Source organism: Scomber scombrus, chromosome 12 (assembly GCF_963691925.1).
Source record: "Scomber scombrus chromosome 12, fScoSco1.1, whole genome shotgun sequence".
Lineage (NCBI taxonomy): Eukaryota > Metazoa > Chordata > Actinopteri > Scombriformes > Scombridae > Scomber > Scomber scombrus.
Window position 1 is genome coordinate 30883392 of NC_084981.1, and position 12500 is coordinate 30895891.

Genomic DNA, 12500 nt, shown 5'->3' on the forward strand with positions numbered 1-12500 from the left:
GCATCATGTAGTTAGCTCCTCCATGCAAACAGCATCATGTTGTTAGCTCCTCCATGCAAACAGCATCATGTAGTTAGCTCCTCCATGCAAACAGCATCATGTTGTTAGCTCCTCCATGCAAACAGCATCATGTTGTTAGCTCCTCCATGCAAACAGCATCATGTAGTTAGCTCCTCCATGCAAACAGCATCATCTGGAACAGACACGTTTAACCACGTCTCTCATCTCACGTTTTGTTTGTTAAATCCAGTTTATTAACGTTAGCAAGCAGGAAGGAAGCGGTGTCGGGTTAGCCGTTAGCCTGTTAACCTCTTCTGCTTTCTGTCGCATCTCCTCCGGTAGAGAACAGTGCTGCTGGAAGACTGCGCTGCTGCGTTGGTTGCTGCACTGCTGCGTTGGTTGCTGCGCTGGTTGCTGCACTGCTGCGCTGGTTGCTGCACTGCTGCGTTGGTTGCTGCACTGCTGCGTTGGTTGCTGCGCTGGTTGCTGCACTGGTTGCTGCACTGCTGCGTTGGTTGCTGCGGTTGGTGACCTGTGATCAGGTTATTGATGACCTGTGATCAGGTTATTGATGATCTGTGATCAGGTTATTGATGACCTGTGATCAGGTTATTGATGATCTGTGATCAGGTTATTGATTACCTGTGATCAGGTTATTGATTACCTGTGATCAGGTTATTGATTACCTGTGATCAGGTTATTGATGATCTGTGATCAGGTTATTGATGACCTGTGATCAGGTTATTGATGACCTGTGATCAGGTTATTGATGATCTGTGATCAGGTTATTGATTACCTGTGATCAGGTTATTGATTACCTGTGATCAGGTTATTGATTACCTGTGATCAGGTTATTGATTACCTGTGATCAGGTTATTGATTACCTGTGATCAGGTTATTGATTACCTGTGATCAGGTTATTGATGATCTGTGATCAGGTTATTGATTACCTGTGATCAGGTTATTGATTACCTGTGATCAGGTTATTGATTACCTGTGATCAGGTTATTGATTACCTGTGATCAGGTTATTGATTACCTGTGATCAGCAGGATGTCTCCTGGGCTGACGGTCAGCACCCAGAACGCCGCCCGTCTCCACAGCAGTAGCTTCCTGTCAGCAGCTGATTGGTCGGTCACAACGATGGAAGCCAGAGGCACCAAGGACCCCGCCTTCACCTTTGACCCCACAGACAGGAAGCAGGAAGTATTCACACGTTACACACAGGAAGGTGATCATGTGACTGCAGCGCTACATGAGACACTACACTGATAATATAATAATAATAATCAGGGTTTCCCACAGCACAGCTTAGGGGGGCGCCTAAGCAACACACGCCTGTAGCCTTAACTAACGTCTTCAAAAAAAAAAAATGCAGGGCCTGAATTTCAGCGCGGCATTGCGGGTATTGCGCATATTTTCATTGATTCTCGCAAATCCAACACTTATATTCCTGCACACATTTACAGCTATGTATATTAATGTTCAACCAACGTCTGCAGCGGTGCTACTAAAGCATTAATAACTAATTACTATATAATATAGTTCATATATATTATTATTAGTTATATATATATATCACATCATATATGTTATATACAGTATACATTAGCAAGGAACATGCATTAGTGTGATGAGCAGCAGAGTATCTGGTTGATCCTAACCATCATTGGAGGTAATCTCACTGCAAAGAGATATGGAGATGAGATTGTGCAACCAGTGGCAATCCCATATCTCCACAGTCTGGGACCCAACTCTGTCCTCCAAGATGCCAACACTACCACAGAGCAGCTTTATCAGAGACTACCTCCACAGTCCTGACCTCAACCAAGGTGGGGAGTTCTGGTCCTCTGAAATGAGGCCAACCAGGAAGTAACTTAAAACTGCATTCTATCAAAAGGCCACCAGGGGGCGACCGTTTTGGTGTCAAAAGGACTTCCGTCTCTATACAAGTCAATGGAGAATTCACCAACTTCTCACTTGATTTCTAACCTCAGTAAACGTTTTCAAAATGTGTTTATGGTCTCAATCGCTAGTTTAAAGCCTTCTTCAATGCAGTATGATGTTCATTTGGGACATTTTGGCCTCCCTGATTTTATATGTGACGATAAAGCAGGGTATGCATTAGGGCGTGGCTACATGGTGATTGACAGGTTGATTGGTTCACAGGTTCAGGAGGGCGCCTCATGCTCCTCCTGATGCCCATATAAGTAGAATCCATGTTTTTATTTTTCCCAGCATGCACCTGAAATGTTCAAGATGGCGCTGCTCAGATCCGATACTATTGGCCTCCGAGCAGCAGTCCACAAACCAATGGGTGACATCACGGATGTTACGTCCATTTTATATACAGTCTATGCCTCAACACCATTGAACACTTGAGGGATCAGTTTGTATTTATTTATATATAAATGCTGCTCATCATACTAATGCATGTTCCTTACTAATGTGGCTCCATTTAAAAGGGAAATAAACATTTATTACCAAGAAGCTTTGTTACACATTACCTTACTGTTATATGTATACTCTGAGTGGAGCCGGACTCACCTGGACTTCCTTCAGGTAGCAGGGATGAACCACGGCAACCAGGACCGAGTACCGGCCCCCCCCCTCACAGTGGGCCAGAAGGGTGGGGGCTCCCCGGGGCCTGGTGGTGGGGGCTAGGGGCCCGTTGGTGGGGGCTCTGGGCCCAGTGGGGGGGGCTCTGGGCCCAGTGGGTTGGGCTAAGGGCCCGGTGGTGGGGGCTCCCCGGGGTCTGGTGGGGGGGGCTTCAGAGAGTCGAGCCTTTTTAAGGTCAGGTGATTTTGGGGGGGGGGTCGTCCTCCTGGGAGCACAGCACCCCCTCTGTGGTGGTCTCCATGACGACGCCACCTTCCTGCACCCTCAGGGGGGGGCGGGGCAGCTGGGGGGGGACAGGGCTTCCTCTCAGGACCAGGACCTGGCTCAGGGTCCACGTGGACAGGAAGTGAGTCTGAACCGATGGGTCCTGGACCAGGTGCTCAGCAGGAGGTCCAGGTCCTGGTTCTGGTTCTGGTCCAGGTCCTGGTTCTCGTCCAGGGAAGCAGTGGTCCAGATACTCCTGAACTGAACTCTGAGTCTTTGTGGACCTATCAGCTTCCTCGTCTGTAATAATAAAGAGAGCCTTCAGTTATCATATGGGGGGGGAGAGAGAGAGACCCGGGGGGGGAGTAGTGTGCGGATGAATCGAGCCGAAGAACCGTCGGATCATTCCTTGTTTTAAATCAGAGCTCGGCGCCGTTAGCCGGATGGACGCTGGATTTACCTGTAGGACCTTAAACGCACCGCAGGATTTACTTGATGGACCTTAAACGCACCGCCGGATTTACCTGATGGACCTTAAACGCACCACCGGACCAGCAGACCAGCAGGAAGTATGAGTATAAAACTAGCTTAGCACTTTATAATAAACTTAGTATACAAACAGGAAGCTTTCTCACCTGCTGCAGGTCTCAGGTGTGCTTCCTGCCAGGTGAGCTCCAGGTGGGTCCAGCCTGTGGGGGAGGGCCCTGCTGTGGGGGGGGCCCCGGCTGCAGACCCCCCCAGCTCACAGGGGGGGGGAGGAGCCCCCAGGAACACGTGGGTCCTCCGCCGGTCACACATGGTCCAATCAGCTACCAGAGAAGTGATCATGTGACCAAACCAGGTGTTTTACCTGTTTGAGCCAATCAGATGACAGGATGCATTTCAACATGTTTCTCTCTCCGCTGACTTGTGACTGCTGGTTACTTTATAAACACTGATTCATCGTTTACTGCTTTAATATATAGACTAACACACTGTGACATCACACCTTTACTATCATTAACATTCATCCCTGGATTCTCTACATCACTGTTCTTCTTAAATATATATATATAGTAACGCTGGGTATACAGTGACTGTTATTATGTGTTGATTACACTATTCCTACTGAGGGAGGGGTCCACCGTAGGGGTATTTGCTGATAAGTTGTGGGGGGGTTGTGGGGATGTAAGGGATGTTGTGGGTAAGACGACACGACAGACGCGGTTGGAAGGAGAGCGGGGGGGGGGGGGGGGTTTGGTTCAGATGAGCAGGAGTTCAGAGAGCTAGACACACTGGGACACCTCAACCTCGGGTTAGCTGTTGCCATGGCAATAAATCAGGGCTCTGTTGAGCTAGCAAACTGCAACACTGCCTCCTCGTCGTCCTTCCTCTACCCACCTAGCTACCCCACAACGTTACATTGGTGTCAGAAGTGCTGGACTTACCCCGCATCTCCGGTAGCTAGACGGAAGCGAGTGGATGGCTAACTCCACCTCCGTCGGGAGGGACGAAGGCGAGTGAGGGGCGGCAGCGTCATGCTCAAAGAGAAATGAAGGTGCGTTCAAGTGCAGCTCAGGAAGAAACGGAAGTGCATTCATGTCAAGATCAGCAAGTAATGATGGTGTGTTCAAGTGCAGATGAGGAAGACATGATGCATTCAAGTCATGCTCAGCAAAAAACTGAGAGGGAAATGTTCAAGCAGTAGCTGAAGGCAAGTTATGCTGAGATGGTTGAACAGCACAGCAGGCATTAACCAAAGATGTGACTCTGAGTTGAGGACAGTGTTAGAGTGGCTGGAGGCCAACCAGTGTCCAGATTGGTCAGAGATTGCCGCATCTGGCCCTTCCTTGAGGGGCCTGTGGTCCCAGTGGGAGGGCCTGGCGCTACGTGAGGGAGTACTCTGGAGACGTTGGAAGGAGCCGGCGTCAGGAAGAGAGAGATGGCAGGTGGTGGTGCCAAAGAGTCGACAGGAGGAGGTACTTAGCTTCCATCATGGCCAACCAGGAGTGGGGCACTTTGGTGTAAACAAAACATTGAAGAGGGTGCGACAGGGATTCTATTGGAGTACTTGTAGGCGTGATGTAGAAGCCTTTTGCCAGAGATGGGATCCCTGCGTTGCCTGCAAGGGACCCACAGGCCAGAGTAGAGCACCACTACAACAGTACCAGGTTGGGACACCAATGGACAGAGTGGCTGTTTACACACTAGGCCCCTTTCCACCATGGAAATGTGTAAACAGCTTAGGATACACAAGACCCAGACAACACCTCTCCACCCCCAGAGTGACGGGCTGGTGGAGAGGTTTAATCGCACTCTAGGGGCGCAGCTAGCCATGGTGGTAGCCAAGGATCAGAAGGACTGGGACCTGCAGCTACCACTAGTCTTAATGGCTTGTCGTTCAGCGACACAAGAGACCACGGGGTGCACGCCAGCGCTGTTGATGTTGGGTAGGGAGTTCATGACACCCCCTACTCTGGCGTATGGGCGTCCCCCAGATACCCCTCAAGTACCAGCTGGTCCGGAGTATGCTACCCAACTAGGAGAGAGGCTGGATCAGGCCCACGAGTTTGCAAGAAACAAGCGGAGACTGCAGGGGCCCAGCAAAAGCGAGCTTATGACCAGCACACAAAAGGGACTCACTTCAAGGCAGAGGACTTAATATGGGTCTATGCACCAAAGCGGATCAAGGGGAAGTCACCTAAACTGCAGAGTAACTGGTTTGGGCCCTGCCGGGTTTGGAACGAGTGGGGGAGGTAGTTTATAGGGTGAGGCTGACAGGACGGGGTCGAGTTGTGGTGATACACCGCGACCGCCTGGCACCATACCGAGGATTGAACCAACCAAACCACAGACAGGATCGCCGGTCTCCTACGGGTGTTCAAACACATCAGGCAGGGGGGGCCCCATCCCCACAGCACCTTTCAAAGGGGCCACTGCGTTTGGCGGCCCAACAGCAGATGGATGTTTAAGTCACACCGCTTGGAGCAGTTATCCCCACGCAGGATTTTGGGGGGGAGAGCTAGACACTCAACCTCGGGTTAGTTGTTGCTACGGCAAGGAAATGAATCTAGCAAACTGCAACACTGCCTCCTCGTCGTCCTTCCTCTACCCACCTAGCTACCCAACAACGTTACTATATGGGTCAATGACGTATGAGGATTTAGAACAACTCAATTGTAGAATGATAAAAAACCAGCATATCTAATGCAGTAGTTCAAACATTCAGAATGTTGTGTAACTGAAGATTCATATTTTACATTTGAAATTAAGTGATTTTAGTGGGTTTTTCAAGATTAATTGGCACTGGCCTTTAAAAACAGTCATGTGGTGCGACCATGATTCATCTTGAAATAAATCAATTTACTTAACACGCTTCACTTCTTTCTTTTTTTTTACAAGTTTTCAGTAATATAAAGTGTTTGGAAACAAAGTATTTGAATTTTTTTTTTAATTTTTGTAAATGATGATCTTTTATTTATATAAGATATTTCAAGATGAATCATGGTCGCACCAAATGACTTTTTTTTCAGGCCAGTGCCAATTAATCTTGAAAAACCCACTAAAATCACTTTCAAATTGTAATATGAATTGTCAGGTACACAACATTCTGAATGTTTGAACTACTGCATTAGATATGCTGTTTTTTTTATTCTAAAATTGAGTTGTTGAAAATCCTTATACGTCATTGACCCACATATATATATATATATATATATATATATATATATATATATATATATATAAAAACATCTAAACAACATTTTACTGATCATTCCCCAAATATCAAATAACTTTATCTCTCTACTTTATTACAATACCGCATCTAAAATACCTGCTCAGCTGTTCTTATAGTTTAAATTATGTTTCTTTAACCGTCTAAATGCTGAATATCCCTTTGTTTCCATCCCGCCAGGGCTGAATGATATTATCAAATCTATATCTACAACATCTACCATCCTACCGTTACTATCATCCTACTGTTACTACCATCCTACTGTTACTACCATCCTACTGTTACTGTCATCCTATTGTTACTACCATCCTACCGTTACTGTCATCCTACTGTTACTGTCATCCTACTGTTACTGTCATCCTACCGTTACTACCATCCTACTGTTACTACCATCCTACCGTTACTACCATCCTACCGTTACTATCATCCTACTGTTACTACCATCCTACTGTTACTACCATCCTACCGTTACTATCATCCTACTGTTACTGTCATCCTACTGTTACTGTCATCCTACTGTTACTATCATCCTACTGTTACTACCATCCTACTGTTACTATCATCCTACTGTTACTGTCATCCTACTGTTACTGTCGTCCTACTGTTACTGTCATCCTACTGTTACTACCATCCTACTGTTACTACCATCCTACTGTTACTGCCATCCTACTGTTACTATCATCCTACTGTTACTGTCATCCTACTGTTACTGTCATCCTACTGTTACTGTCGTCCTACTGTTACTATCATCCTACTGTTACTGTCATCCTACTGTTACTATCATCCTACTGTTACTGTCATCCTACTGTTACTGTCGTCCTACTGTTACTGTCATCCTACTGTTACTGTCATCCTACCGTTACTGTCATCCTACTGTTACTGTCGTCCTACTGTTACTGTCATCCTACCGTTACTACCATCCTACTGTTACTATCATCCTACCGTTACTGTCATCCTACTGTTACTGTCGTCCTACTGTTACTGTCATCCTACTGTTACTGTCATCCTACTGTTACTATCATCCTACCGTTACTACCATCCTACTGTTACTATCATCCTACCGTTACTGTCATCCTACTGTTACTGTCGTCCTACTGTTACTGTCATCCTACTGTTACTACCATCCTACTGTTACTACCATCCTATTGTTACTACCATCCTACTGTTACTACCATCCTATTGTTACTACCATCCTACCGTTACTGTCATCCTACTGTTACTGTCGTCCTACTGTTACTGTCATCCTACTGTTACTATCATCCTACTGTTACTATCATCCTACTGTTACTGTCGTCCTACTGTTACTACCATCCTACTGTTACTATCATCCTACTGTTACTACCATCCTACTGTTACTATCATCCTACTGTTACTGTCGTCCTACTGTTACTACCATCCTACTGTTACTGTCATCCTACTGTTACTGTCATCCTACCGTTACTACCATCCTACCGTTACTGTCATCCTACTGTTACTACCATCCTACTGTTACTGTCATCCTACTGTTACTACCATCCTACTGTTACTACCATCCTACTGTTACTACCATCCTACTGTTACTATCATCCTACCGTTACTACCATCCTACTGTTACTATCATCCTACTGTTACTGTCATCCTACTGTTACTGTCATCCTATTGTTACTGCCATCCTACTGTTACTACCATCCTACTGTTACTGTCATCCTACCGTTACTACCATCCTACTGTTACTATCATCCTACTGTTACTACCATCCTACTGTTACTACCATCCTACTGTTACTGTCATCCTACCGTTACTATCATCCTACTGTTACTGTCATCCTACTGTTACTACCATCCTACTGTTACTATCATCCTACTGTTACTGTCATCCTACTGTTACTACCATCCTACTGTTACTATCATCCTACCGTTACTGTCATCCTACTGTTACTACCATCCTACCGTTACTATCATCCTACTGTTACTATCATCCTACTGTTACTGTCATCCTACTGTTACTACCATCCTACCGTTACTACCATCCTACTGTTACTATCATCCTACTGTTACTGTCATCCTACTGTTACTACCATCCTACTGTTACTATCATCCTACTGTTACTGTCATCCTACTGTTACTACCATCCTACTGTTACTACCATCCTACCGTTACTACCATCCTACCGTTACTACCATCCTACTGTTACTATCATCCTACTGTTACTATCATCCTACTGTTACTGTCATCCTACTGTTACTACCATCCTACCGTTACTACCATCCTACCGTTACTACCATCCTACTGTTACTACCATCCTACTGTTACTGTCATCCTACTGTTACTACCATCCTACTGTTACTGTCATCCTACTGTTACTACCATCCTACCGTTACTATCATCCTATTGTTACTATCATCCTACTGTTACTGTCATCCTACTGTTACTACCATCCTACTGTTACTACCATCCTACCGTTACTACCATCCTACCGTTACTACCATCCTACTGTTACTACCATCCTACTGTTACTGTCATCCTACTGTTACTACCATCCTACTGTTACTGTCATCCTACTGTTACTATCATCCTACTGTTACTATCATCCTACTGTTACTACCATCCTACTGTTACTACCATCCTACCGTTACTACCATCCTACTGTTACTATCATCCTACTGTTACTGTCATCCTACTGTTACTACCATCCTACTGTTACTGTCATCCTACTGTTACTGTCATCCTACCGTTACTACCATCCTACCGTTACTGTCATCCTACTGTTACTACCATCCTACTGTTACTGTCATCCTACTGTTACTACCATCCTACTGTTACTACCATCCTACTGTTACTACCATCCTACTGTTACTATCATCCTACCGTTACTACCATCCTACTGTTACTATCATCCTACTGTTACTGTCATCCTACTGTTACTATCATCCTACTGTTACTACCATCCTACTGTTACTACCATCCTACTGTTACTGTCATCCTACTGTTACTGTCGTCCTACTGTTACTATCATCCTACTGTTACTGTCATCCTACTGTTACTGTCATCCTACTGTTACTGTCATCCTATTGTTACTATCATCCTACTGTTACTGTCATCCTACTGTTACTATCATCCTACTGTTACTGTCATCCTACTGTTACTATCATCCTACTGTTACTGTCATCCTACTGTTACTGTCATCCTACTGTTACTGTCATCCTATTGTTACTATCATCCTACTGTTACTGTCATCCTACTGTTACTACCATCCTACTGTTACTGTCATCCTACTGTTACTATCATCCTACTGTTACTGTCATCCTATTGTTACTGCCATCCTACTGTTACTACCATCCTACTGTTACTATCATCCTACTGTTACTATCATCCTACTGTTACTGTCATCCTATTGTTACTGCCATCCTACTGTTACTACCATCCTACCGTTAATACCATCCTACTGTTACTGTCATCCTACCGTTAATACCATCCTACTGTTACTACCATCCTACTGTTACTGTCATCCTACTGTTACTGTCATCCTACCGTTACTACCATCCTACTGTTACTGTCATCCTACTGTTACTGTCATCCTACTGTTACTACCATCCTACTGTTACTACCATCCTACTGTTACTGTCATCCTACTGTTACTACCATCCTACCGTTACTACCATCCTACTGTTACTACCATCCTACTGTTACTACCATCCTACTGTTACTGTCATCCTACTGTTACTACCATCCTACTGTTACTACCATCCTACTGTTACTACCATCCTACCGTTACTACCATCCTACTGTTACTACCATCCTACTGTTACTGTCATCCTACTGTTACTACCATCCTACTGTTACTACCATCCTACTGTTACTGTCATCCTACTGTTACTGTCATCCTACTGTTACTGTCATCCTACTGTTACTATCATCCTACTGTTACTATCATCCTACTGTTACTGTCATCCTACCGTTACTGTCATCCTACCGTTACTGTCATCCTACCGTTACTACCATCCTACTGTTACTACCATCCTACCGTTACTACCATCCTACCGTTACTACCATCCTACCGTTACTATCATCCTACTGTTACTACCATCCTACTGTTACTGTCATCCTACTGTTACTACCATCCTACTGTTACTGTCATCCTACTGTTACTGTCATCCTACTGTTACTATCATCCTACTGTTACTATCATCCTACTGTTACTGTCATCCTACCGTTACTACCACCCTACTGTTACTACCATCCTACTGTTACGGTCATCCTACTGTTACTACCATCCTACTGTTACTACCATCCTACCGTTACTACCATCCTACCGTTACTGTCATCCTACTGTTACTATCATCCTACTGTTACTACCATCCTACTGTTACTACCATCCTACTGTTACTATCATCCTACTGTTACTACCATCCTACCGTTACTGTCATCCTACTGTTACTACCATCCTACTGTTACTATCATCCTACTGTTACTACCATCCTACCGTTACTGTCATCCTACTGTTACTATCATCCTACTGTTACTGTCATCCTACCGTTACTACCACCCTACTGTTACTACCATCCTACTGTTACTGTCATCCTACTGTTACTACCATCCTACTGTTACTACCATCCTACCGTTACTACCATCCTACCGTTACTGTCATCCTACTGTTACTATCATCCTACTGTTACTACCATCCTACTGTTACTACCATCCTACTGTTACTATCATCCTACTGTTACTACCATCCTACCGTTACTGTCATCCTACTGTTACTACCATCCTACTGTTACTGTCATCCTACTGTTACTGTCATCCTACTGTTACTACCATCCTACTGTTACTGTCATCCTACCAGCCCTCTCCTACAGCACTCACCTGTCCCTCTACCTTCCTCCTTACCTGGCTCACTTCCTGTCTGTCATGCAGGTGATACTTGATCAATGATCAAGCATCAGTTTCCCGCTCTCTCCCCCTCACACATCCCATAATGCTCCTGTTCTCCTCACACTGAAACACGCCCTGCGTCTGTTTACGACCTCACCAACATGGCAGCCTGCTTCCGCAAACACGTGTGACTCAGCTACTTCCGCCACTTACCAAAATAAATGCGAGGCAGTGACAGACTTTCACAATAAACTACAAATAAGGATTTATAACATTTGTTTATTTATTAAAAGAAACTGAAAAAATGTATTTAACAGAAACTTTAAATAACTTTGAGCTCAAGTTCTGAAATATATTTATTTATATTATAAAGTTATAATAGTTTCAGGTAGGCACCTGCACGTGCACGCGCTGTCACGCATCGGTGCGGGAACAGGAAGAGGAGGCTCCGGTCTGTTACCGTCAGCTCTCCGGTGTCTAACCGTCAGCTCTCCGGTGTCTAACCGTCAGCTCTCCGGTGTCTAACCGTCAGCTCTCCGGTGTGTTACCGTCAGCTCTCCGGTGTCTAACCGTCAGCTCTCCGGTCTGTTACCGTCAGCTCTCCGGTGTGTTACCGTCAGCTCTCCGGTGTGTTACCGTCAGCTCTCCGGTCTGTTACCGCCAGCTCTCCGGTGTGTTACCGTCAGCTCTCCGGTGTGTTACCGTCAGCTCTCCGGTGTTACCGGTCATGCTCCGGTTCTTGGGACAGACCCGTTCGGCCCCGGGCCTCCTGCAGCGGTACCGGGGCTACAGCCAGGTGGTGGACCGGGATGATGACCCTAACTTCTTCAGCATGGTGGAGGGCTTCTTTGACCGGGGCTCCGCCATCGTGGAGGAGCAGCTGGTGGAGGATCTGCGGACCCGGGAGAGTCCGGAGCAGCGGAGGAACCGGGTCCGCGGGATCCTGCGCGTCATCAAACCGTGTAATCACGTCCTGAGTGTCAGCTTCCCGATCCGGAGGGACGGCGGGGAGTGGGAGATGATAGAGGGCTACCGGGCCCAGCACAGCCAGCACCGGACCCCCTGCAAGGGAGGTGAGAGGCACCGGGACCGGGACAACCGGGAGGGGGGGGG

General features: G+C 46.0%; 2 protein-coding genes across 2 annotated transcripts in view; one reads left to right on the forward strand and one right to left on the reverse strand.

Moving 5' to 3' along the window:
• Positions 1 to 11887, reverse strand: part of shld2 (shieldin complex subunit 2) — a 25092-nt gene extending 13205 nt beyond the window's left edge. The window contains 5 exon segments of the mRNA XM_062429978.1: positions 1039 to 1177; positions 2547 to 2813; positions 2815 to 3122; positions 3458 to 3672; positions 11784 to 11887. Coding sequence (XP_062285962.1) covers positions 1039 to 1177; positions 2547 to 2813; positions 2815 to 3122; positions 3458 to 3650 — 907 coding nt within the window. The 5' untranslated portion in view covers positions 3651 to 3672; positions 11784 to 11887.
• A 212-nt stretch (positions 11888 to 12099) lies between these two features.
• The window catches only part of glud1a (glutamate dehydrogenase 1a), a 19932-nt gene continuing 19531 nt past the window's right edge, over positions 12100 to 12500 (forward strand). Inside the window, exon 1 of the mRNA XM_062429977.1 lies at positions 12100 to 12460. Coding sequence (XP_062285961.1) covers positions 12115 to 12460 — 346 coding nt within the window. The 5' untranslated portion in view covers positions 12100 to 12114. The remainder of the gene's footprint in view (positions 12461 to 12500) is intronic.